The sequence below is a fragment of the Apodemus sylvaticus genome, chromosome 10 (assembly GCF_947179515.1).
Source record: "Apodemus sylvaticus chromosome 10, mApoSyl1.1, whole genome shotgun sequence".
Lineage (NCBI taxonomy): Eukaryota > Metazoa > Chordata > Mammalia > Rodentia > Muridae > Apodemus > Apodemus sylvaticus.
The window spans coordinates 19,724,396-19,752,154 of NC_067481.1; the positions used below are offsets into that span (position 1 = coordinate 19,724,396).

At 49.5% G+C, this 27,759-nt stretch overlaps 1 protein-coding gene across 1 annotated transcript in view; it reads left to right on the top strand.

Annotated features, from left to right (window-relative positions):
* Map3k14 (mitogen-activated protein kinase kinase kinase 14) overlaps window positions 1–27,759 on the top strand; it is a 50,943-nt gene that overhangs the window by 4,200 nt on the left and 18,984 nt on the right. The window contains exons 2-6 of the mRNA XM_052194954.1: window positions 22,364–22,638; window positions 23,612–23,681; window positions 24,961–25,171; window positions 25,253–25,873; window positions 27,244–27,381. Of these exons, the coding sequence (XP_052050914.1) occupies window positions 22,383–22,638; window positions 23,612–23,681; window positions 24,961–25,171; window positions 25,253–25,873; window positions 27,244–27,381 (1,296 nt within the window). The 5' untranslated portion in view covers window positions 22,364–22,382. The remainder of the gene's footprint in view (window positions 1–22,363; window positions 22,639–23,611; window positions 23,682–24,960; window positions 25,172–25,252; window positions 25,874–27,243; window positions 27,382–27,759) is intronic.

The window sequence follows — 27,759 nt, forward strand, 5'->3', positions numbered from 1 at the left end:
CCAGTGGTTGAGTGGGTCCCAGCATGAACCTGGGTGTAGAAAGAGATTATTCATAGAATCTTAGACTCTGAGGACTTGGCCTTTGTTTGGGAGACAAGGAGACAACATTTGGTTCTGGGGGGAAGGGGGTGAGATATGGGTTTCCATCAGCACATGGCACCCCGCTTCTCCATTCCCCTTTAAAGCTGTCTTCTCTCTCTAACCAGGTCTGAGATCCCTGGCTCTAGCGTCAAGCACTGGCAGATTCTGCCTCAGATAGCATGGATCAGGGATGGGGGGTGGGAAGAATATTAAATTCCTTTCTCTCTCCCGTAATACAAAACCAAAATACTGCTCCCACCGCGCTGACATTCTTTCTAAACAGCATTCGTCTTCTCCTGGGGAAGCTGTCTTGATAGGCTAAGAGTCATTTCTAAAGCGAACCTAGTTTTTAGAAAAAATAAATCACCGGATGTCAAGCCTCGTGAGGAGCTCGCTTAGATGAAAATGAAAGCAGCAGGCCCAGGGTGGCACTCGCCTTCAGGCTGGAGGTGAAGGTAGAGCCGGCGGCTGGACCCTGCTCAGTCACTGGCCGGCCCACAGCCTGCCTGCCTTTGATAGGCGCCTTAGTCATTTTTCAAGCAACTTTGTTTAGGTAAGGGGAGAACTTTCTCTGGAAGGTGAGTCACTCGTGCAGGGGTGTAGGTAACAGGCCATTTGTTCCCCAGCCCAGTTGCAGAGGAAGTCCTGAGGAGACCATGTTGAAAAGACCCGTGCTAAAGATCACCCCCATTCCAGCCCAAGAGCTAGGATTAGGGAGCAGGAAGCCCACCGGAGGCTCCTGGAGCTGGCTGACTGACAGACAGAGCCACCCCCTGGTGGGGGTCATGAGGGCAGGGCACCGAGCCCAGGTCAGCAGTGTCACCAGTCCTGAGTCCAGCCACCTTGAGGGTGGAAAATGGCTCATTTCCAGTGACAATCAGCAGAGTGACACGAGTGAAGCTTTGGCCCTGGGGAACTGGGAAATCCCTTGGCAGTGAGCTAGAGATACAAACTGCGCTTGGAGATGAGAGATTTGGGGAGAACCCTTTTTACCCTTGCCTTCCCTCTGGCCACCTGAGCTCCAGGGGTTGAGAAGGATAGCCCATTGCTCCCTGCGTTTCAGGGAGTTTGAGGGACTGTGAGTTCATTACTTCAGTTGTCTCCACTCACCGGGGTCGGCATCCGGACCCAGAAAGAAGCATCAGAGGGAAGAAGGCCTGAGCCATCTGCCCCTCCCATACTCTGGTGGCCAAAGCTTCTGCTCATTCCCATTCCTGAGAGCCATCCATAAGCAGGGCCCACAGAAGGCCTTTCACAATGACCGGTGTACTTAATGCCAGTCTGTGTATGTCCAGGACCATCCACAAGGTGGACTTGCCTGTTCAGGGTCTCAGTAGAACTGATAATCCCTTGCAAGTGTTCTGATTCCCTGTCAGAGTCCTCCCCAGTACCCACACCCCAGTAAGCTGAGGTAACTAGCCATTCCTTCAACTTGTTTTTGACTGACATGGATAAAAATAAAAATTAAAAAATTAAAATTAAAAAACCGTCTTAGGTCTTAACTACTCTGTCAAGAACAAGTTATTAGAAATATTGAATAGCACTCAGGAGACAGAGGCAGGTGGATCTCTGTAAGTTCAAGGCTAGCCTGGTATACATATGAGTTTCAGGAGAGCCAGGGCTGCATAGTGAAATCCTACCTCAAAGAAAAAGAAAAGAAAGGGAGGGGGCTGGGGAGATGGTGCAGTAGCTGCAGGGCCTGTTTTGCAAGCTAAAGAGCTGAGTTCAAAACCTACAGAAAAAGCTAGGTGCAGCATTGTGATCCTGTAATCCTGGTGCTGGGTCTGGAGAGCAAAGATCCTGGAGGCTCCTGGGAGTTTGCTAGCCAGCCAATCTAGCCAATCGGTGAGCTACAGTTTTAATGAGAGGTGGATGGGAAGGGGGGCAGAGCCATTGAGGAAAATACCTACCAGTCACCAGCTTGTGTCTACACACACACACACACACACACACACACACACACACAGATGCACATGGGGTGAGATGATGGGGGTGGGGCAGGTACTCATTAATTAGTGTTTTTTCCTTTCTCTGCAAAAGATTGAGTATGGCCACCCAGCAGTGGGCTAGCCGAGCTTGAGCTCTTTGTACTGCATCTTGTTGACACCAGACCCAGGAGCTCCCCCCCAGCAAAGGACTCTTATTAAACAGCCTCCCTGTCTGTTTCCCCACACTAAATCCATCACACTCCGGCTCCCAGCGAGCTCTGCAGGGCCTGGGAAGGGTGGAACCTGTGTGGCTTCTGTCCTGAGTCTAAGAAAGTGTAAACAGAAAGCTGTTTATTTGACTCTCTTCTCTGCCATAAGGCTGATGGGGTTGGAAGGAGGCCAAGGTTGATAAGAAAATACAGTCTAGGTAGGGTTACCTGGAAGTCTCAAAGGTTGTCTCTCCACCTTGAAGGCACTTTCTTATGCCCCCAAGCAGTGTCCCACCTACCGTAGGCCTTGAGTGACTATTGCCGATTGATTTTTGAGGTTCCAAATCCACTGGGCAGCAAGAAGCATTTGCATCTCTCCTCTCTGAAGATGTGGCATGTTGCCCATGGCTTACAGGTGGGCAGAAGAGCCTGAACAGCCAGTGTGATCCCAGCCAGACCTGCCTGGCTCCTCTCCATGAGAGGCCCTTGAGGGCAGAGCATGACGTCATAGATGGTTAATGGCCTACCCCGAACATGCAAAGAGCTGTTACAGCTGATCCTTCTGGTGACCCTAGCCTTTTCCTTTACCAGACAGAATTGCTCATATTAGGGGTAGCTGGGAAGTGAAGGAGGAAAGTGTGTAGCCGGCCAGCCCCAACGGAGGCTGTAATTGTCAGTTAAGATAGTTCCTGGGAGAGCCGGGCGATGGTGGCGCATGCCTGTAATCCCAGCACTCTGGGAGGCAGAGGCAGGCGGATTTCTGAGTTCAAGGCCAGCCTGGTCTACAGAGTGAGTTCCAGGACAGCCAGGGCTACACAGAGAAACCCTGTCTCGAAAAAACAAAAAAAACAAAACAAACAAACAAACAAAAAAAAGACAGTTCCTGGGATGTTTTGTTTAGGGGGCTAATGAGGTGACCATCTTCGAGCCCAGCAGTCTGACATGTTGAATGCTGTGGTTTGAGAGGCAAGGATGGCCTTATAGACAGAAATATAAAAGAGTGGCCTGTACCATCCTCCCCCATCCTCTCCCTGAGGACAGTCCTGGTGGATATTGTGTGGCTCAGAGGGTCAGAGGCTCATCTTCCCAGTCAGTCAAAAATAAGTGGGTCACCAGGTCAGTATTTAGGAATGTTGCTGATGATGGGTGCAGCATCTATTGTTCAGACTTTCTTCCTGGGATGCAGTCAGAAACACAATCTGGTGTGGTCGCCTCTGGCAGCCACTGTAGTGCACAAATACCAATCCTGACAAGCTCCTACAGTCTATGGCCCTCATCTAGTTAGTCATTTTATTTGTGGGTGGGGTGGGGTGGGGTGGGAGGATGTGTGCCCCAGTTCACACATGGAGGTCAGAAGACAACTTTGTGAAGTTGGTTCTGTCCCCCGACACACCCGCACCCCCCCAACCCCACCCCCACCCCCACCCGTTACCTGGATTCTAAGCTCAAACCCGGGCAAGTGCCTGTACCTGCTAAACCATCATGCTGGCCCTTTTTGTTTTCATTTTTGTTTTTAGACAAGGTCTCACTATGCAGCCCCAGCTAACCTATAGCTCACTGTGTAGTCCAGGCTGCCCTCAAACTTATGGTGATCCTCCTGCCTCTGCCTCTTGAATGCTGGGATTATGGGCATGTGCTACCACACCTGGCTATTCACCCACTCTGTCACTCAAGGAATGCTGGCAGAGAATGTTAACTGCCAAGCTCTGGTAGGAAGATCACATATGCATCTACTAGTGATGGTCCAGCTTACATTTCCTGACCTCATGATGCAGAAGCAATAGACAGTCACTAGAAAATTCTTCAATTTTTCATCTGATCTCTTCCCGAGCCAGTGATAGGTGCTACAAGACTGTGGGGGTGCTGGGCAGTGGCTAAGGGCCGTAGCTCCCTGTCAGCCTCACTATCATGAGGGAATATAGCCAGGACTACAAAGTGCTATGTTGTCCACCTGTAATGTTCAGTAAGCCCTGCATTTTACTGTGTTTGCATCTGGTGGTGCTTTCGTTGGATCTTATACCATTGAGCATGCATTGAAAAAACAAAGTGCACATGGACACTTCCATCTCCAGCTTGAGCTAATGCTGCCACACAGAGAGCTTCCTCACAGGAGGAGACCCCACCCTCACCCCCAGCCTGACTTGTCTTTTTAAAGATTTATTTATTACTGTAGCTGTCTTCAGACACACACCAGAAGAGGGCATCAAATCTCATTACGGATGGTTGTGAACCACTATGTGATTGCTGGGATTTGAACTCTGGACCTTCGGAAGAGCAGTCGGTGCTCTTAACCACTGAGCCATCTCTCCAGCCCCCAGCCTGGCATGTCTAAGTTGGAATGCCTCAGCATTTCTCTCCTCCTAGAGCCTTGTTCTGTTTGTCAGCTTGGAATGGAAGCTTGCTAACACCCTGGAGTCTACTGCATGTTCAAAAGTGAAGGCACTGTCAGCACAAAGGTACCAAGTGCACAGTGCTTGGTGCCATGCAGACCAGAAGCATGTGCAGATGGCCCAAGTCCTGATCCGTGGCAAGCCTTTTAACAACTAGGGTCAGTATTCCAGGGTCGGGAACAGGAACCCTGTTGGCTTGGTTACCATCATTTTCTCTCTGACTAGTCCAGCACTTGGAAAACGGTACCGGCTGCATAGTGTAGGTGTTTGTCATCAAAAAGTGTTTGTCATGAAAGTTTACGGTGCCAGTCTAGACTACTGTTGGGCCCTTGGTCTGGGTAAGACAGTAAGCGATCCATAGGCTTTCCCCAGTTTCCCTCCCTTCCTGGAGGAATCTGTCTGAGGTTCTCTCGAGAGCCTACCTTTCATATACCCCACCTCAGGAGAGAGCAAACTTATGACCCCTTAGTGTAAAGAGACATGTCTATGTACCCCTGGCACTTGTGTCTTCAGCTGATCACTCAGGATCATTTGTCAAAGAGTATGTAGGGCACAGCTTCTGTAAGTAGGTCATGGTCAGGGCTCCAGAAAATGGACCACACATCTCTTTCTCCCACCCCACCCCCCATCCCCCTACCTTGGAAGTCTTCTGCAGAAAGCCAAGCTGTTTGGGTTTCTTGTTATTCTGAAGTTCCTCAAATTAGTTCCTCAATTTCAGAACCAGTCACCAGTGACTACACTGACCTTAAAGCCTCCTCCCTCACAGGGACGCCGCCTGGCTTTCCCTTATCTACCTACGAAGGCCAGTCCCACCTGTGTAAATCATATCAGCCCAGAAAGGAAGGCAATGGAGCAGGATTAGCCAGGCGTAGGGAACAGCTCCTCGGCTATGAATCATTCCAAAAGGTTAGAGAGAGTTGTTTCACGGTTCACAACAGAACAGAATTGTTACTTAGGACGATGACCTCAAGACTTGGCAAGATCCTCAAGTGCTTTTTGATTTATCAAAGAAACTGGTTTTGAGGTGACTCACACTTGACTCAGGAGGCTGAGGCAGGAAGGTTATGAGTTCAAGGCCAGCCTGGGCTACAGAGCAAGACCTTGTTTCAAAAAAGCAAAACAAAACAGAACCAGGAAGTGAGGGAGAGGCTGTGCAGTGGCTTAGTGCAAGGCAGTGGGGGAACGCAGACATCTTTAGAAACGGCCGAATGGTGTATACTTCAACTCCCATTTCATGACAATTTCTACTTACAGGAAATGTCCCCATATGCATATGTAAAGAACATCTAAAGTGTGTTTGCATGACATATATAAAATATTCTTATTGTTTATGGTATAGAGTGAAACACAATGTAGTTGGGTTTCCCCTCATAATGGCTCTTTATGCCACGTTTCTCTGCATTCCGACTCCATAATGGCTTCTGTGGATCAGAGGTGCCCCCGGCTGTGCCATGCTTTCATTTGGCACTGGCTTTCTTATTGCAGTTTTTGCAGGGTGATGTAAAATGCCATTCTAACACTCTTCTTAAGGCTCATCAAGTGCCCTGTGTCGGGGTTCTGAAGAAAAGTATTAACCATGTGTATGGCATTTTGGTGGGTGCTCAAGAGTTTGTTAGAAAACAGACAGACAAGCCAAACAGCCAGCGTGGACCTGGTTAGAGATTCATCCTAGGATGAGATCCTCATCCTCCAGCCAAGGGGCACAGGCCTGCCACATTTCATCTTGGAGTCTGCTGTCTGCTCCTTTTTCTAAACCGTAGGCTCTTCTGTTCACCATTGCCTCTGGAGATGCTTCCTCCTGGGTCGGTCCCTGGAGTTCTCACTAACAGATCTTTGGATTGTAACAGTTTCTGTATTTCAGTGCCACCTTTTAAAGCTCAGGTATTAGATAGAAGATACAGTGTGGTGGCTAAGAGTGGGCTTTGACATAAAAGTCCTTCATTTATATCCCGTGGCTGCCTCTTCCCTGCAGTGTGACACTGTGCAGGTGACCTACAGACCTTCAGTTTCCTCCTCCATATAAAGGGCACTGTATAGCCAGGCACAGTGGCTTATGCCTGCAACCCCATCTCAAGAAGCAAAGGCAGAAGAATCACACATTCCAGGCCAACTAGGATACATAGCCAGACCGTCTCAAGTACGCAAGTACGCAAGTAAATAAATACAGATGAAGGAAATAGTGCTAGCGTCTCACTCGTGACGATTTAAGAATTATCACATGCATCCCATAATACAGAGCAAGCAGTAATAGCTACCAGCATGAATTTCCATGAACATGGAGCAGACCCATAATTATATGGATGCAAAGGACAACGGATGTTGGAAACACCCAAAGATATGACAAGACAACTGATCTCGGCCCTGCTACTGAGGTCATCGTGTCGCCAGGCCATTCCATCAGTCCATTCCATGCTGAGACCTTACCAGTAGAGACAGGTTACACAGGGGATACAGGGGGCTCTTTGGAATCACCCTCGGATGTGGTCCTCTATTTAGTGACAGCTCTGCCTCTCTGTTCTCAGAGTCCTCAGAATCATCCTCCTCCCCATCCATCCTCCCCTCTCCTCTTCCACTGAGAGTGTCTGTTTGAGACCTTCAGTCTGACTTAGTGCTGCTGACTAACTAAGGCGCTGGGTACCATCTCAGCACAGGCAAAGCCTTTGAAACAGCTTGTGTTTCTAGTCAGGGAAAAAGCTGTTCATTTCGCGACAACTTTCATCTCTCTCAACTTCCATCTCCCACTAGCAACGTACCTGCTGCCTGCCAGGCTCTGAACTGTACACATTACTGTTCCTACAGCTACTCCTTCAGGAAAACACCGTGTGTGGTTCAAGACTGCCTTAGTCACCCAGTAAAACACTGAGTGTCTTACTCAGATGTGAAAGGCCAGGGCCTTGCACCTGGGTCTTCAGTCCTTTTCTTTATGTGAATGGCCCTTCTCCAGCATTAATTAGTAAGTAATATGATGGAGCAGATTGCTGCCAAAGGCCATACTGCTCCAACACAATTCATCTAAATAAATATAGAATAAATGAGACACAATCAATCTGCCCACTTTCTCCCTGGCTGTATTAGAAAAACCTTAAGGGCAAAGGGTAATATAGGGCTATTTAGCAAATAACTAATATCTCGAGAACCACCTGACTCCCTGAACCAAGAGATAAAGAGAGAACCCACTACAAAGGGTCATCGGAAAATTCCAACCCCAGGAATTAGGCACTCAGAATTATTTCCCAACTGTACAAAAAGTGTAAACACAGATAGGCTTTTTTTGTGGTATTCTAAATGAAAATCTGGAGATAGAGTTCATCCATAGAAGAATAGGTAAATAGTCTATTTAACACTGCATAAATTCCTCTTTAGGGAGTGTGTGTGTGTGTGTGTGTGTGTATGTGTGTGTCTGTCTGTCTTGTCTGTCTGTCTGTGTTTGTATATGTGTCTGTGTGTATCTGTATTTGTGTATCTGTGTGTGATACGTGTATGAGTATGTCTATGTGTACATGTTTGTCTCTGTGTGTATGAGTATGTCTGTGTGTGTATGTGTGTCTATGTGTGTGTCTGTGTGTATCTGTGTGTGTGCCTGTGTTATAGCTATCACCTTTTTCTTCCTGAGTCACTGCTAATAAAACTCACAGTCCCCAGAGAGAATATGGGAGAGAGCGAAATGAAAACCAAAACCAGGAGAGAGGCACTCTCATTTCCAGCCTCCTTTCTGTCACTTGAGCTAGTGGTTTGGTATGAACCTTTGTATCTGTGTGTGGGGGTCACCCTAAATTTATCAAGTCCCACTCCCAAACATGAATACAATTCTGTGTGCTACAAAGAGATCTTTTTTTGGCTATAGCTTGTTTTCATTATGAAAGTCATAAACTACAGAGAACATCTGCGGAGTGGTGTGGAAGGCAGAATAGGTAATGGTGTCCCCTCAGCAGAGGAAGGCATGAGGTCAGAAGGACTCAAGCCTCTATGGTAGCTCTCTCTCTCTCTCTCTCTCTCTCTCTCTCTCTCTCTCTCTGTGTGTGTGTGTGTATGTATGTGTGTGTGTGTGTTTTGTGAGTTTAACCACTTGAAATTGTCTATAAAAACTGAGACTAACTCATTGAAGTAAATGTGAGAAAATTATAAAAATATTAAAAAATACTAAAACATAAGTCTGCCAAGAGAACCTCTGTTTATATCTGCCAGTGTCTGCATTTTTTGTTTGTTTTTGTTTTAAGACAGAGTCTCCATATCTGTTTTATAAATGTTGATGTGCTATAGAAAGAGCTGGAAAATGGCTCGGTGGCTAGGAACACTAGCTACTTTGCAGAGGACCTAGGAGTTAGATTCCCAGCACCAACATGATGACTCGAGATTGTCTGTACTGCTAGTTCTGGGGTCCAGCATCATCTGATGTTTGCATGTGCCAAGCACACACAAGGGCAACAGCTATGCACGCAGACAAAACACCCATATACATAAAGTGTTTTTAAAAAGGACACACCAACTGAGAGATGGCTCAGCAGTTAAGAGCATTGACTGTTCTTCCAGAGATCCTGAGTTCAATTCCCAGCAACCACATGGTGGCTCACAACCATCTGTAATGGGATCTGACTCCCTCTTCTGGTGTGTCTGAAGAGAGCAATGGTGTACTCATATACATAAAATAAATAAATAAATCTAAAAAAAATATGAAAGCACATACACACACAAGACAAGTACCATTCAGGGTCAGAGTTTACATACAATTCTTTTTTAAGTTTATATTTATTTCATGTGCATTGGTGTTTTGCCTGCATTTATATCTGTGTGAGGATGTTCAATCTTCTGGAATTGAAGCTACTGACAGTCATGAGCTGCCAGGCGGGCAGTGGGAATTGAACCTGAATCCTCTAAAAGGTTTAGCAGCAAGTGCTCTTAACCACTGACTGACCCATTTCTCCTGCACCTATATATAGTTCTATATCCCTTTCTTTTTAACATTGTCTCTAATAATATTTGTATTGTTAACATTTTTATAAATGTTTTAATGGATGTGCTGTAATTTCATAACTAATTTCCCCATAATTATGTTTTTCTGGGGCTTTGTTACTATAGAAACACTCTGACCATCTTCAGTTATGTATCTCTATATTTCTATTTGTTTCATACCAAGACTGTATTTTACGTGGTGTCTGCATAGAACGTGGCTATTGTTTCGTATAAGGCGTTACTGTCCTCGGTTTTGAGCCCATTTTCATTACACTGGATGAGTAAAAATGAACGAAGGTCAGAGTAAGGAGAGGAAAGAAACTGAGGTGCTGTGGGTTGTCAGAGCGGCTTCCTGGAAGTGGAAGGGCTGAGCGCCATCTCTATGGGATAAGCAGGAAGTGCCAGGTGGCCACACAGGAAGAGAGCCCACTGGGAGACGGTAGAGTTCAGTAGCTAGAAGATTGTGGAGCGATCTGAGCAGCCAGAGCCACACCCTGTTGTTTAGGGAAACAGTGGTCAGAGAGAGCGTAGACCACAGACTTGAGACTGGACCCATAAGCATTGCAGAGCCAACAGATTTCTTTCAGCTGGAGGCTGTCTAGAGGACATGGTGTTTTACAATGAGCTCAGCCCAGAGGGGGTGGGCCGAGGTTAGGGAGAGGTTGGAAGTGGCTGAGACCTACTCTAATGGGATAGATGTGGGTGATTACCCTGGAGGGTATCAGTCAGTGTTTCCTCAGACCCTGGGCCAACCAGGGCTGCCAGATGTGTGGTGGGGACCAGAGAGCTATCGTAAACTTAACCCCACACACTTTCTTAACCCCTGCCATTGACTCTGGAATTGGCCGCAAGGCTGAATAGTTGTGGGCATGTGAGATTTCTTTTTTATATAATTGATCTGTAAGATTTTAATGATTAATGAACCTTCACATTTTTATATCCTTGTTAATGGGAAGTACACAAAAGAAATCTCCCTCCAGGGAGCGGGCTTCAAGCTGGCCAAGGGAACAGTTCACAATCCTTCCAGTGCAACTTCCCTCAGAGTGCCCAAGTGCGGCCTCTGGCATGTCTCCTCCTTCGTGCCAGTGATCACTTGCCCACCCCCACCACCACCCCATCCCACCCCCATATCCCTTGGGGGAAAAAAAATCTAGCAAGCCTGCCAGAGCCCTGTCACTTGTACCACCGGCAGATGTCCAGCAGCCACATTCTGCTCCTCCCCGACAGAGTCCTCCCTGACAGAGTCCTCCCCGACAGAGTCCTCCCTGACAGAGTCCTCCCCGACAGAGTCCTCCCCGACAGAGTCCTCCCTGACAGAGTCCTTGGTTGGAACCCTGTTCCCAAGAATGAGAGGGTATGGAGATTGATCTAATCCTCACTCTCCTGAGACTTGGGCCCAGGGGTATATGAGGACAAGCTTCTCACGATGATTCTACAGCTGCCACTTCAACTCAGCCGCCAGCTACTTTAAAAGTTTGCAGTCCCTACAGAGAGCCTCGGCTCTGGTTTGTGTCTTCTTGGGCCCTACCTTACCTGGGATACCAGCTCCGTTTGTGTATGTGTGTGTGTGTGTGTGTGTGTGTGTGTGTGTGGGCGCGCGCGCACATTCGAGTGCTCCTGCGCATGCATGTGGTGATGCATGTGCATGTCTGCATGGTGACCTGAGGCCCGAGGTCTGGTATTGTTGTTCCTCAGGAGTCACCCACATTTATTATTTTTTTATTGTATTTTTATTTACTCATCTACTTTGCATGTGTGTGGGTGTGGCAAAGCCCCAGAGCGGGGTGTGGAGGTTAGAGGGCAACTTGGAGTCTTTCTCCTTCCACCGTCTGGCTTAGTGGCAAGCTCCTTCACCTACTGGGCCATCTCTGCAGCTCCTCCCTATTTTCTGAGTCTCTCTCAGGAGGACAGGAGGCTCCCTCCCTGGTGGGGCTAGGCTGGCTGGGCTCACACTCAAGTCCTCCCTCGGGCGCATGCAGCCAGTGTCTTATCAGCTGGCACCTCCCGAGCCCTCACCTCTCCTCTCTCTGTTGAGCAACTCTAGTGCACCCTTGAGCCTCAGCCCAGGCATCAGCTGCAGGGAGCTCTCCTAACTGCCAAGGCTGCACGGGCTTTCCCCGTGTGCCCCACCAGATCCCCGCTGCTTGTCTCTGGCTTTGGTGTCCAGTATTGTTCGTGCTTTTCTGACTGCCAATCACACTATGAGCCCCGCCAAGGCCTGCATCGCCTTCTTGAGTGCCATCCCAGCACCCAGGGCAGGGCCTTTGCCTGGCAGATTTACTGTGTGTGCCCAGTGCCTTCATGACTCTATCCACATATTCACTAGAAGCCTCCTGTGCCTCCAGCCTCTGCCTCCAAGACTCTATTGGGGCCCATGAGTGAAAGACTGTCCTGTGTGTGCCCTAAGCTCTGTCTCTGTTGATATGAGAACCACATATTTTTGGGATTTTGTTTGTTTGTTTGTTTGGTTGGTTGGTTGGTTGGTTTTGGTTTTGGGACATCATTTTGTTTTAGAATTGGTATGTATGTATGTATGTATTTTTATATATATTTTGGAGACCAAGTACACATGCACACACACACACACACATGCACCCACACATGCTGAATAGATGTGAACTTTTAAAAACAGCTTGTCTGTTTTAAAAATACGTTTATGTGTAATTAATTATAATTAATAATACGTTAACATTTTACTTTATTCATACTTTATATTAATACATTAATTTTGTTACTTCTGCCATCTTAACTTGCATTATTATCTTATATTTTAATATCCTGGCTTTTTCCCCCTCCTTTCCCTTGCTTCCTCTTACAGTGGCAAAGTTTTTCGCCTTTATGACCCTTTGAGTTTGGAACCTCCAATGGTATCTCTCGCTCTCTTTTTGGTTTTTGGAGACAGGGTTTCTCTGTGTAGTCCTGGCTGTCCTGGAGTGACAGAGTGAGTACTCTGTAGACCAGGCTGGCCTCAGACTCAGAGATCTGCCTGCCTCTGCCCTCCAAGCAATGGGACTAAAGGCGGCATCACCACCACCTTGGCTGGTATCTCTGTTCCCATGGGACTTCTCCTTCTCCTCCTCTTCCTCCTCCTCTTCTTCCTCTTCCTCCTCCTCCTGCTCCTCCTCCTCCTTTTTTTAAGATTTATTTATTCATTTTATGTATACTGTCTTCAAACACACCAAAAGAGGGTATCAAATCTCATTACAGATGGTTGTGAGCCACCATGTGGGTGCTGGGGATTGAACTCAGGACCTCTGGAAGAGCAGTCAGTGCTCTTAACTGATAAACCATTTCTCCAGCCGGAAGTTTTTCTGAAACTTTTACACACATACATAATCGTAGTTTTTCAAAGACATTTGCACATTTTCACATGTAAATTTATCCCAAAAGTCAGGATTTTTGTTCTCCTACTTTAGATTTAGTTCTTCTATTTTATGTGTTTGGGTGTTTTGCCTGTGTATGCCTGTGTACTAGGTATGTTCATAGTGCCTTCAGAGCTAAGAAGAGAACACGCAGTCCTTGGAACTGAAGTTACAGACTCTTGTGAAGCACTGTGTGGGTGCTAGGTGCTCAGTACTGGGAATTGAACTCAGATCCTCTGGAAGAGCAGCCAGGGCTCTGAACCCCTGAGCCACTTCTGCAGCCTCTTGCACTGTTTTGTTTTTTTTTCTCACTCAATTGTTAATTAAGTTGACCAACATATTGCATCACTTCCCGTGCCTACCATTACTTCTTACACTCCACGTCCTTTTTTCTGGTTTAATTTTTCTCCTTTCCAAAGCATATGCTATAACGGTTCATTTAGTAAAGATAGTGTATGTTACCTGAAGTTCTTGCATGTGCATACATGTCATGTAGAGATTTTTAAGCATCTTTAAAAGGGACCCCTTAAAACTCATCAACTTCATAACATAAAAATCGTAACACCCAGCAGCAGGTTTCTCGATGATCCAGCACCTTCTGACAGACTGGGGATCCTCTCCCCCCATTCTTAATTCTTGGGTGTCCTGCCTACAAGGGCTGAGAAATGCTACCAAATTCAAATAGAAATAGTATCAGCCTTGTCACTAGTTAATACCGCTCAGTTCCTGGACTCAACAAGATCTGCTGACCCTTGAGTGCCAGGGGCACGGACCAAGAGTGTCGTCATTTAAATTCTAGGCCTGCATCAGGTTCTCTGGTTGTCTCCATTGAGCCTCTCTTGCTCCAGCAGCTGACTTATCTCTCAGCCTTTGTTTCTTCATCTATCAAATGGGAATAAGGACAGTAACCTTGCAGGAACCGGCGGGTGCGTCAACAATACAGAAAAAGCACCTAGCACCAGTCCTAGACGTGTGTGAGCGGGATCAGCTACTGTACCCCTTATGCTGAGTGGACAGTGGCGGGATGAATGCAGGAGACGAGTGTAAATGGTGTGAGGAGGTGGGGCAGATCCACAAAGCAGAGAGGGGGCAGGGCGAGTAAAGGAGAATCAGGCTTGCCCATGGCCGCCCAACTCCACTGAGTAAAGGGACCATTCTGGCTGGCTAGATGCCAGGGGGCCAGGGGGCAGCAAACAGGGCAGAGAGGGGAGCCAGGGCAGAGCAGGTGTGGGGCACAACTGGCTGAGGAGCCATTTGCGAGGGCGGCTCCCTCTCGCTGGCACTCGCCCTGGGTTCTCCCTGGCTCTACTGTCCCTCCTTTCTGTTAGCTGAAGCTTAGCCGGGGCGGTGATGGTTAGGCCAGCCATAGGCAGAAAAGAGGAAGCGTCAGGGCAACATTGGTTTCAACCAGTGTCTTGTTAAGGAAGTCGAGGCACGCTGCTTCTGCTTCTTTTATCCCTCTGGGCATTCAGAGAAGGATGAGTTCTTGTTTCCAGACGAGATCGTTTGAGAGGGCCTTGCTCTGGACCTTCGGTGGACATTTTCGAGATGACCTGAAAGAGGTTTTAATGTCTCTTTTGAGGGGGGTGAAGGGAATGTGGAATGCCGTAGGTGAGGCTGTGGATCCCTTGTTTACATGAAGCAGAAACACAGAGGGCCCGGCCTTACCCAGCCTGGTAAGGCGCGAGGGGATGGACATGGGCTTGGCATCCTCTGTCAGCCAGACTAGCTCTGGCCGGCTGTTCTGCACCTCTCTCTACTCAGAAGATCCCTGACAGTTGGGACTCTGACTTCCAGAGAGAAGTCAGAAGACGCAAGGCTCCTGAGGCTGGGGCCGAGTTCACCACACCTCTCACCAGTGTCACCTTTCAAACATGCTGGGAACTTCTTCTTTTTCACAACTGAAAAGAAGGTTAACTAACACTAGGTGCTTAGTAAATACTAGCCGCTAGTGTTCTGGATTGGAGTCATCCAGCCCTTAATTAACCCTGACCTGGTGTGTTCTGGGAGTAGGAAGAAGCTCAGAGGTTGCCTAACTCTTTTCATAAGCTCAGAGGTTGCCTAACTCTTTTCATGGTGACCTGGGGTTTCTGCAGAGGCCCTGGCTTATAGGCCAGAGTGGGTGGGCCTCCCGTCCACCTCCGGTACCAGGGCAGCTGTTTCTAATAGGAGTTACATGAGGCTGCACGCTTCTGGCTTTCATAGGGTGACGAGGATGATTTCGTTTGACAAAAATGCCCCCCTCTTTTTTTTTTTAATAAAGCTAGAAGCCATAGCTTCTGGTTCCCAGCCTGGTGTTCTCAGGGTAAGTGTACTTACTAAAAGAGGGAAGTGAAATATGATATATTTTAGAAAGGTTATTTTCTCCAAAGGCCAGCATTTAAACTGTTACTGTGGTATCTTTTAACGAATCAAAGACTCATTTAGCCTACAACTTATTTCTGTCCTAGAATCTAGATGTCTTTCCATCTGAGCTCTCCAGTGTGTACCAGAGGAACTGAATCTATATCTTATTTTAATGTAGTCAGGTGTGCTGGTGGCTATTATAAATATAGAGAATGGCAGGCCTGACCCCAAAAGCTTTGCCAGAATACAGATTCTAAGAGACTAGAGATGGCTTCGTAGCTAAAGAGCACAGGCTGCTCTTCTGGAGAATGAGGATTTGATGACCAGTTACGGGTGGCCGCTCACATCCATCTGTAACTCTAGTTCCAGGGAATCGGCTGCCCTCCTCAGGCCTCCACAGGCACCAGACATGGCTCAGACATACATGGAAGCAAAATGCCCATACATAAATAAAAATAGAAGGACAGATCCTGGGACCGGAGAGATGGCTCAGCCATGGAGGGCATTTGCTGGTCTTTCAGAGGACCTGAGTTCAGTCCTCTGCTCTCATGCGAGGTGGCTCACAGCTGTCCTGTGACTCCAGCACCAGCAGATCCCACCGCCTCTTCTGACCACCACAGCACTCATTACTTTTTAAAGGTTCAGATTTGTAGCCAGACATGGATGGCGCGTGGTCGCTGCTGTGCAGGGGGCGAAGACAAAAAGGCAGACTTCCAAGAGTCAAGACCCTTGACCTTATCTTTTTTTTTTTTTCCTTTTTGGTTTTTTGAGACAGGGTTTCTCTGTGTAGCCCTGGCTGTCCTGGAACTCACTCTGAAGACCAGGCTGGCCTCGAACTCAGAAATCCGCTTGCCTCTACCTCCCAAGTGATGGGATTCAAGGCATGCACCACCACCGCCCCGGCTTCTATATCTTAAAGTAAAATGATTTCTTTTCAAACAGTGTGTGCATGCACACACACACCATGGTACAGATGTTGGGGGTCAGAGGGTCACTTGTAGCCATTGGTTCTCTTTCTCTACTCTGTGAGTTCCAGGGATCAAACTCAAGTTCTCACGCTTGGCAGCACCCCCTTCCCCCCCAAAATATCCTCCTGAAAAGGTCTGGGGATGTAACATGCTGCGGAGATAGAGTGCTTGCCTGGCTCAGGTTTCTGTCTCACACACACACACATGCACACACACACACATACACACACACACACATACGCATACATACACAGAAAGCAGATTCTGGGCTTGCAGCCCAGCTACTCCTCAGTGGACCTAGCAGGCGTGCACTTTAAGAAGTCATCTGTGACAGGAACGTTCACTCAGGCTGCAAACTCCTGCGTGGGAAAGCTCACTGTGGAAGGCATGCAAAGGCAGACTCAAGCAGGGAGCCCTGGCCCTGCCCTGGCACACTGGGACAACCTCCTCTGCAGTGGTATACACTTGGGCAACCGGGCGAGCACCATGACCCTTTCCCTGGAGAAATACAAACTGTCTTGCTCCTATGGCTCCCAGACCTTCTTGGGCCCAAACCAAGAGCTGCTCTCTTTTAAATCATGGAATATATATATATATATATATATGTAAATATATGAATATTTACATCCTGAATGCTGCCCCCCTTCCCAGTCTCCCCTCACAGAGTTCCTCCCCCCTCCCCTTCACCTCTAAGAGGGCAGTCCCCCCTCATATCCCCCCACTCTGGTGCATCAAGTCTCTGCAGGAGCAAGTGCATCCTCTCACTGAGACAGGACAAGGCAGCCCTCTGCTACGTATGTGCCAGGGACCTTGGACCATGGGACCCGTGTTTGCTCCAGGAACAACTGCTCTTACAGAGCTTGTGCTTGATCTAGTAGCACCCAGTCACTTCTGCCCCTAGACTCCTGCAGACTTGTCAGGCACAGCAAGAGGTGCATCAGGCCTGAAAGGGTGCTGGGTGAACCCCCCCTGCCTGTTCTTTGTGTGGGCTCTGGGTGTGGCTCTTGCTATTGCTGTCATCCTTGGCTTCCTTGAAGATAGCAGGCGGCTGCATGCCCTGGAGGCTGAGGTGGAGCTGAGGAGGGGTTTGGGTTGAGTGATGCAGCACAGTCTTGACCTCTTCTTGTCCCAGCTCCCCATGCGCTGCAGGAGAGACAGAAAGGACAAGTTTCAAGCCTGGGAGATGGGGCCTGAGCCACGCCCTGGGAAGAACACCTAGCTACCAGTGCTGGAATCGGTACTGAAGTGAGTTTTATAGGCCAGACCCACATAGAAGTAGAGAGGGAGAGAGGAAGCAGGCCAGTCTGGATTTGTGGAAGAGCTGCTGTTAGGCCAGCGAACCTGGAAGCTGTCAAAGAGGGGCTGAATCGTGGTTATGTGGCACCGGACAGCCAACTGCAGAAGCTCTGCTGCTGCATGCTGGGACTGTGAAAGTGAGGACCAGCCATTCTCGGATCCAGCTGCCATGCTCTGGGTCAGCTTCTCAGGAGGTCCTCCTTGTTGTTCTGGCTGCTAGGCTGGTGATGAGTCACCACGGAGTACACTGGAGGCTTCAACCTCAAGTTCTCCCCAGAGGGAGCAGCTTGTGTTTGTCGTGTGTGCGTGGGGGTGGGAGCGACAGGGCCCCTGGCCTGCTGCCTGGCCTGCCACCTGGATGAAAGGAAGGTCCTGGGCTGGCAGAGTGCCCCACAGCCTCTCGACGGAGCTGTAGGCCAGCGTGAGCTTTAAACAATAGGCAGGGGCGGGCTATCTGAGCAGGGTGCAGCCCCTCCCATCTTCCTCGTTGTCAGGATCGTCCTGCCTCAAGCTCTAGAAGTGTACCTTTGGTTGTTTAGTGCCCTTGGTTAGCCTGTGTTTGACCAACATGAGTTTGCCTTGCTGTTTTCTAGACTTAGATGTGGCCACACATAGGGTCCCCTCTGCTCTTAGGAGCCCTCCCACCACAGAGGACCACGGGCTTCATTTCTCGTTCACCTGTGACCTGGGAAACATGAGCGTGCATCCAGCCTGAAGAGCCTGGGCTCCGCTGCCCGCCTCTGCTCTGCCACACGGGCTGGCTGACTTTGAGCAGGGACCCACTTGGGTAGGCTTCAGGTTTCTCGCAAGAAAATGAGGAGATTGAAGTAGCCCGAGGTCCCTTTAAGAACATACATCAACTTCTGTTAGATTTGGGGGATTTTCCGACTGATTTTTAAATTTCATTTTCCCCGGTTTAAAAAAAAACAAAACAAAAAAACAAAAAAAAAAAATGCTAAGAAAGGTCAGTTTTCTTGTAGGCTTTTTTTTTTTTTTTTTTTTTTTTGGTTTTTCGAGACAGGGTTTCTCTGTGTAGCCCTGGCTGTCCTGGAACTCACTCTGTAGACCAGGCTGGCCTCCAACTCAGAAATACACCTGCCTCTACCTCCCAAGTGCTGGGATTAAAGGCGTCTGCCTCCCAAGTGCTGGGATTAAAGGCTTGCACCACCACTGCCCCGGCTTCCTGTAGGCTTTAAGTCAGTGTTCAGCAGGTTGTGGGACTCAGGGAGAAGTGTAGAGAAATGAAAAAGGAAAGTTACAGTAATAGCCTACCTGGAGATTTTTGCCTATTTGGAAATCAAAACTCCCCATAGACTCCTTCGAGTGCCCAAGTGACAGATTGTCTATTCCAGCCTCCAGAATCAGGCATCCCTGCTGGTGGCTGGAGCCGTCCTAAGTCCAGAGCTAGCCTACACTCAAGGGGTAGAGGCGCAAGAACTAAGAACAGAGCCCCTTTCCCCTCTAGGTTAGGCTGACCACACTTCAGTAGCTGTGGGGTTGGGGCATGAGGACTTGGGAAGAAGCTTGGGCCTAGTATCCCTCAGCTCCCCACTATCCCACTGATTCCAGGCATGGCTGGGCAAAAGGCCAGGGCCCATAGAGGGTTGGCTTCATTTGGTCTGCATTTCTGCCCCAAAAGCAAGTAAGTATGAGCTGAGTGTAATGGCGTGCAGCAGGGAAGACAGCACCTGTGGGAGATCGCCTGCCACCCCAGAGCGATTCTTAAAGACCTGTCTGCATGCGGCTCCGTCTCAGGCTTTGTCTGCAGCGAGTCATGCTCTTCTGGTCAGTAAGTTCTGGTCTTTGGGCCAGAGTGATGGCTTAGTGTCGTCGAGCGCGATTGCCGCTCTCCCAGGGGAACCGTACCACATGGTAGCCTCACAACTGTCCATAAATCCAGTTCCAAGGACTCAGACATCCTTCCCTGGCTTCTGAGGGTACCAGGCACACATGTGGTACACAGAGATACATGCAGACAAAACACCCATTCACATTTTGTCTAAGTCTTGTTTTGGCTGACAGTATAATTCAATGGTAGAGCACACATCACATGTTCTGGAGGGCCTGGGCTCCATCCCCAGCTCCACACAAGGACAGAAACATTCCTGTCTTTAAAAAGTATTCCATAGGCAGGAGGTGATGGCGCACGCCTTTAGTCCCAGCACTTGGGAAGCAGGCAGATCTCTTAGTTCGAGGCCAGTCTGGTCTACATAGTGAACCTCAGAACAGCCAGAACTACACAGAGAAACCTTGTCTCCAAAAATAAAAATTGAAAGAAAAAGGAAGGAAGGAAGGAAGGAAGGAAGGAAGGAAGGAAGGAAGGAAAGAAGGAAGGAAGGAAAAAAGTATTCCAATGCTAGCTGGGCGTGGTAACACATGCTTCTAATTTCAGCATTCAGAAGGCAGGAGACTGATCTCTGAGTTTGGGTATACCCTGGTCTACAGAGTGAGCTCCAGGACAGTTAGGGCTACACAGAGAAACTGGTCCTGAAAATAAACGAAGAAAAAGTCTTCCAATGTTGATGGACATGGAGTACCCCTAGCCTTTTCATACGTCTCTGCTGTGGACGCAGGTGAATAGCAGCATATGACTACACTCTGTTCAGATTCCTTGGGCAGGCTCAGCATGGTCCGGGTGGAACCCAGAGAAAGGTGGGGTCTCACGCTTGTGGCAGGATTAGTATTAAGGTTAGTATTAAGGTCTCCAGCATAAATGTTCCTCCTATCATTGCCTGGAAGAAAAACATCTCCTCAAAGTTTTCAGCAAATGAGTGTTGGACATCTGAGGAGGAAGCCATTTTTGAGAACCTTCTAGAGATCCACAGACAGTTGCATCATGGGAAAGGAGCCAAGTGTTCAGCCCATTTTTGGCTGAATAGTTGGCCTTGTGGCATTTCAGCACACAGGTATTCATATAAAGCCATGCATTTCATGACAGTGTTCCAACCAACAATGGGCCGCATGTACTGCTGGCACCATAAGACCTTCCCTCCCCTATGAGGTCATAATGCACTCTGCGATATTCATAGGATGCTAAAATCTTCTGGCAACATGTTTGCAAAATGTATCCTCATCATGACATAACTGTGCATGTATCTATTCCTGCTAAGAACAAAACCAAACCTTGATTTTGTCCATTGGAGAAAAGCCACCATGGGCAGTGCGGATGTGCCTTCTGTGTGGGAAAGTGTCCTTGGGGTCTGTGAGGTGACATTTTTTGGAGGATGAGATTTGCCTCCCTGTCCCGCAAAAATAAAGTTTTCCACACAACAGGAAGAGGTTTAGTCATTATAGAGACAAGAAAAATCTGGTTCCATGTTACTGCTGTCTGCAGGGGAAGGAAAGACTGACTCTTCTTCTTTTTTTTGAAACAGTTTCTCTGTGTAGCCCTAACTGTCCTGAAACTCAGTCTGTAGACCAGGCTGGCCTTGAACTCAGAAATCTGCCTGCCTCTACCTCCCCTGACTCTTCTTTAAAACATATCTTTATTTGCTCTTTGATGGTTTTGTACATGTGTATAATGTATTTTTATAATATTCACTCCATTACCTTATTTTTTTAAAAAATTATTTTTAGGCTGGGCGGTGGTAGCACACACCTTTGATCCCAGCACTCAGGAAGCAGAAACAGGCAGATCTTTGTAGCCTGGTCTACAGACTAAGATCTAAGACAGCTGGGGATATACCTGTTTCAAAAATCCAAAGATGGGGGCTGGAGAGATGGCTCAGCAGTTAAGAGCACTGCCTGCTCTTCCAGAGGTCCTGAGTTCAATTCCCAGCAACCACATGGTGGCTCACAACCATCTGTAATGGGATCTAATGCCCTCTCCTGGTGTGTCTGAAGATAGCTTCAGCGTACTCACATACATAAAATAAATAAACATTTTAAAATCCCAAAACATATAATAATTTAAAATAATTTAGAATGTGTTCCTAATGGTTTGCCTTTATGTATAATGTGCAACACATGTGTGCAGTACCCATGGAGGCCAGCAGAGGGCATTGGATCCCTGGAACTGGAGTTATAGATAGTTGTGAGCTGCCGTGGGGGTGGGGGTATGAGGAGCCAAATCCATGTCCTCTGCATAAGCAGCCAGTGCTCTAACTGCTGAGCCATCTGTTTCCTCTTATCCCTCTTCCCATTCCCCTTCCTACGTGCCTGTCGTGCCTGTCGGTGCGTGTGTGTGTGTGTGTGTGTGTGTGTGTGTGTGTGTGCACATGTAGAGTGCATTGTATTATGTTGACTTTAACTAGGGTCATTTGCATAGATATGGGTGTGAGGTTATTTACCTGAACATGAGCAATTTGCCAGTGGCTACACCACAGAAGAAAATAACTTCTGTCCCTCTGAAGGCACAGCAAAGGAATCCATTTTTTTAAATGATTTATTTATTTATTTATTTATTTATTTTATGTGCACTGGTGTTTTGCCTCCATGTCTGTGTGTGTGAGGGCGTTAGATCCCCTGGAACTAGAGTTATAGACAGTTGTGAGCCACCATGTGGGTGCTAGGAATTGAACCTGGGTCCTCTGGAAAAACAGCAGTGTTTTAACCACTGAGCCATCTCCCCAGCCCCGAGAGGAACCCATTTATACTACAGTGCCAGTAGACCAGGGCTCCCACAAGTGGATGCTTGTAATAAATGCTTCAAGGGTGCTGTCCTTACCACTCAGGGTGTCTAGAGAATGAGAACACTAGACATAAAGAGCCAAGGACCTCCCATGTACCCCCCCATACATGCACACACGCACGCACATTTCCCCTCCTAGCATGCTTAACTGTGCTGACCACATCGAGCCTGGGATTTGACCAAGTCTGTGTTTGCTCCGTCAGGGTGAGCACAGCCTAGGAGATGGCCGTGATGGAGGTGCCCTGTCCAGGCACTCCTGGGGCAGCAGTCGGGCAGCAGAAGGAGCTTGCCAAAGCCAAGGAGAAGACGCAGTCACTGGGCAAGAAGCAGAGCTGCATCTTCAAGCTTGAGGCCGTGGAGAAGAGCCCTGTGTTCTGTGGGAAGTGGGGGATCCTGAACGACGTGATCACCAAAGGCACCGCCAAGGAAGGTTCCGAGGGTGGACCACCCGCCATCTCCATCATCGCCCAGGCTGAATGTAAGGACCTGGGGTTGCTATGGATACAGTGGCAAATGAGTGGGCTCACAGATGGGTGGCTGGGCACAAGAGGCCAACCTGGGAATCCCCGTGGGGAGCAAGGTCAGAGTGACAGAGCATCTCTCCAGACACAATGGAGGGTCTAGCCCAGCCTGTGTAAGTAGGAGCTGTAAACATGCTAAGGTGGATCGTGGAGACCATAGCAAATAGAGGCTGAACCATTGTGACCCAAACAGGGAGCAGCCAGGAGTCAGGATTGCTTAAAGCCTCTGCAGGAGCATCAGGCTGCCTCTTAGCCTTCTGCCGAAGCACTAAACGGCAGCATGTGGAGAGGCCCAGGCGGGAAAGGACAAGTCTCCCAGAAAGCTCCTCTGGCCTGCAGACCCTCACCCTGCAGTCTCTGAGCTGCTAGCCTCAGCAGGAGGCCAAGCCTGGCTTTCTCCACTTCTGCTCTGGTTGCCTCCGGATGATATCGATGGCTGCCTGGGAAACAAGAACTCCCAGCGGGTCTCGGTAGCACCAGAGCCCCCTTCCCTCCATCTAGCCCAGGTGTCAGACTAGAGCCTGGCATTGCGCCCCACGCATCCTACGTACATCCTCTGCTCCACTTCCCGAGGCTTTCCAAACGGGAAAAGAACACTGACATGAGCTCGAATGAAGTGAGTGCACGTGTCATGCCAGCTTGTTTATCGGGGGCAACTGTGTGCCCTGTGGCATTCGGAATGTTCTAGGAAGCTTCGCTGTAAGTGAGGCAGGCTCCCTGTGATCCCCATTTTACGGGCAGTCCTCTCTTCACTGGTAAGCTGAAGTGAAGGCCACAGGGTGCCCTCCACTGAGGTGGTGGCTGGGAGGTGAGCCACCAGATGGAGGAATATGGCAGGGAAAGAAAGCGGCCATTCGGTCCTAAATGTAAAAGTCTCTCTCCTCAGTGTTCTCATCCCCCGCTAATCTGACCCTTTTCCCTCAATCACAGGTGAGAATAGCCAAGAGTTCAGCCCCACCTTCTCAGAGCGCATTTTCATCGCTGGGTCACAGCAGTACAGGTAAGAAAGCCAGCTGGAGCTAGGAGGGGAGGGGAGCCAACGCCACGCCCACCGGCCCGGCCTGCCCAGGCCACGCCCATCGGGCCTCTGGCTCCCTGCTTCAGCACCTGGGTTCTGCTCCTGGCCTGCACCCAGCTTTCCTGGCCAGCTACTCTGGGCCAGGTCAGCGTTTCAGAAGCTGCCCCTGGCTCCGTCAAGTTGACATTTTATTTTTACTCTACCCTGAGTCCTTGAGACACCTCTGCTTTCCCCTCGAACAGAGTTCCGGGAACAGCAGCGACTTTGAACTGGTCTATAGCCATGAGCACGGTCCGGAAGGGTTACTTTCACTATCCTTCAGGGGAGACGCCCTCGGGGATCAGGATGGGAGGCTCCTGTCCACCTTAGGGTCTAGGCAATTCCTTATGTAGCCTCAGGGACCTTTTGACCCAGAAAATGGGTTTTCTGATGAACTCTTCTTTTGGCTGCTTGAGAGAAGTTGGTGGGCTCCCAGCATCCCAGGAAGGGCTGTGGCTGAGGCTGTGGTCAGAGCTCACGGCTGTTTTCACAGCAGTTTCTTCAGACCCTTGCCTGAAACAAGTTCCTTTAATACCTGACCTGGGTAGGAGCCTAGCAGATCCTTGGTGGCTTCACCATCCAGAAAGGGAGTCCATTTGGCAGAGTCTCATGTTCCCGTGGCAACTAGATACCTCCAAGGGCCAAGGGTGTCGACAACAGAGACTCTGACTTGTCAGAGCCGAGATGCCTGCCCCAAGAGTGGCCCCTCTGCCTCAGTTCACCCAAGGAGCAGCAAGAGGGCTGGCACCCTGGAGGAGAACGGAGGGTCTGACCCAGCCCAGGGCAACAAGCAGTCTATGGGGCAACCTGCTGAGGGCTAGGCACTAAGGCCTACGAACTGCTCTCATTACACCCCACCACCACCCCGACGTGGCGGGAAATACTTTCATAAATGAGAAAATTTGGTATTCCTTGGGGGTTAGGACCTTGTCCACGCTATACAGGTACAGAGGTACCACAGAACGGCGTTTTGCTCAACAGTGAGCCACGTACACAGTAGCAGATACATAGGCTCACATCACCCTGTGGTATACAGCCGTCCGCGTTTGTGCTAGTTTACTCCGTGATGGCCGGCATACTCACCTGACACCGCGCTTCTCCACGCGTCCCCTGTCATTAAGCATGCGTGACTGCGATGACAGAGCTGGTTTCGCACTCTGAGTCTGTCTTCTCACTCCCTCGCACTCAAAATGTGGCTGTGTCCCCTTTTTTTTTTTGACAGCCAGTCTGAGAGTCTCGATCAAATCCCCAACAATGTGGCCCATGCGACTGAAGGCAAAATGACCCGAGTGTGCCGGACAGGAAAGCGTCACAGCAAAGCCCGGAAAAAACGTAGGAAGAAGAGGTCGAAGTCACTGGCCCAGGCAGGAGTGGCCTTAGCCAAGCCCCTGCCCAGAATCCCTGAGCAAGAGAGCTGTACCGTCCCAGTGCAGGTGAGACCCAATGCCCGATGCCCTGGTCCCAGCTCATGGGCGTTTGGACTGGGACTTGTAACGCCTGTATTTTTCCTGCAGGAAGACGAGTCTCCACTAGGCAACCTGTATGCCAGAAATGTCTCCCAGTTCACCAAGCCTCTGAGGGGACCAGGCCTTAGCCACCTGTGCTTTCAAAAACAAGATGAAGGCCTGCGACCGGTACTGCCTCGACCAGAACTCCACAAACTGATCAGCCCCTTGCAATGTCTAAACCACGTGTGGAAACTCCACCACCCCCAGGCCGCAGGCCCCCTGCCCCACCTCACTCACCCATTCCCCTACAGCGGAATGCCTCATCCTTTCCCGGTCTACCCCCTGGAGCCCTGGAGACCCTGTACGCTGGACTCCGCCTTCCTGGACAAACTAGCCGTTGTAAGTGGCCAGCGGCCTCTACCTGGCCCACCACACCTAAGCAAACTGGCCTATGGAGACAGTCAGAAGCCCCTGCCTGGCCCACACCTGGAGTCCAGCGGCCTGTCCCAGGGTGCCCTAGAAAAGGTTCCTGTGGAAGAATACCTGGTGCATGCCCTACAAGGAAGTGTGAGCTCAGGCCAGGCCCACAGCCTGGCCAGCCTGGCTAAGACATGGTCATCAGGGAGCTCCAAGATGCAGAGGCTCAGCCCTGAAACTGAAGACAACGAGGGGGTCCTGCTCACCGAGGTAACTAACCTCCCTCTAGTCCAGTCGCCGCCTCCCAGATGAGAGGCCACAGATGGGGGGGTCCTCGTAGGGCTTTCTGTGGAAGCAGGGTGTCAGCAGACCCTGAGAGAAGGGTCCCTGGATAACAGAGTCCTTCACACCCATAGTAACAAGTGAGTTCGCTCATTGGAGATTGCGGCATTGGAGACTGCAATCGGGGATTCTGTTACCATGACACAAAGCATAAGACAATGAACTTGAAGAAAGGTTTGTTTGGGCTGATAGGTCAGAGGTTTGGGGCCTAGTACTATGGCTGAGCACCTGGTGGAGAAGGTACACTGACTCCATCAGACCTCAAAGCAGAGACAGATGAAGGCAGCTTTCTCTTGAAGGGCGTGTGTGCGCGCGCATACACACACACACACACACACACACTCACACACACACACACACACACACTCACTCACACACACACACACACACACACATATTAGGCATATTTTCTCCCATTAGGCCACTCCTCTTAAAGGTTTCGCACAATCAGTAACTGCAAGGTGATGACCGAACCCGGGCTTTACTGCTTGTGTGACTTTACTGACTGCTGTATCTGGCATGCATCCGTGAGGCCCTCCTCCCACAGCCTCGCTTCCCACGGCCTTTCTGGCTGCTCCTGTTTTCAGTTCTTCAGGTCATTCCACTGTTGCTGGATTGTGTGTGTTGAGTGAAAATATCCAGTGAACAGAGGATGCCGCCCTCTCTCCCCCCTCCCCCTCCATCGCCTTCCTCCCTTTCCTCATTCCCCCTCCCCTCCCTTCCCTTCAGGTCTCTGCCTGAATAACTTCAGAACTTGAAGCGATTTGTTCAACTTGAGGGATTGATTCTATTCACTTTTAATACTGTGCATGCCCATCTCGTCAACCTTCTAGTTACTGAGTTATATGTTCCATTATCAAGGTTGTTGGCAATTCTGCCTCATCACAGGAATTATCTGCGGGGTGGCCCCATGGAGGCCACCCCTTTTTTTTCTTTTTAAGATTTATTTAAGTATACAGCATTCTGCCTGCAGGCCAGAAGAGGGCGCCAGATCTCGTCATACATAGTTACAAGCCACCAGGTGGTTGCTGGGAATGGAACTCAGGAGCTCTGGAAGGGCGGCCATGCTCTTAACCTCTGAGCCATCTCTCCAGCCCCACCTTTGTCTTCTTGTTCCTCAGAACCCCTTTCGGCCGGTCCTCCTTATCATCCCACTGTAGGGCTGGCGGCATCTTTGGATGTCACCATTCAGCCTTAGCTGTTGGCTGGAGAGCCTTCTCCACTGTGGCCCTTTGTCCCCCTGCTGCCCAGGTCATTGAAACTGACCTCCTCCTCCTCCTCCTCCTCTTCAACCCCAGAAACTCAAACCAGTGGATTATGAGTACCGAGAAGAGGTGCACTGGATGGCACAGCAGCCTCGTGTGGGCAGGGGCTCCTTCGGCGAGGTCCACAGGATGAAAGACAAGCAGACAGGCTTCCAGTGTGCTGTCAAGAAGGTATGCCAAGGTGATACCCCTCTGGGCTCGCACCCAAATTAACCACACTGGGGAGGCTAAGGCAGGAGGATGACCATGGGCCCTAGGCCAGCCTGGACTACGCTGTGAGACCCTGACTTGGTGTTGGGGGGGGGGGGGATTACATAGTAAGTAGAACTCCAGAGAGCGAAAGGGAAGCCACACAGGGGCCGCCACATTCCACCTCAGCTTTCCGTCAGCAACAGACATGGGGTATCCCGGGCTCTGCTCTGATGGTTGGCACCCTAGCTGTTCTTGAGTCAGCTGGAGCTGGGAGGGAGCAGACTGGTCTGTCACGTGGCCTGGCGTGATTGCTGCCCTTGGTATGCATGTCTGTGAGAGGCAGTACAGGAGCACGCA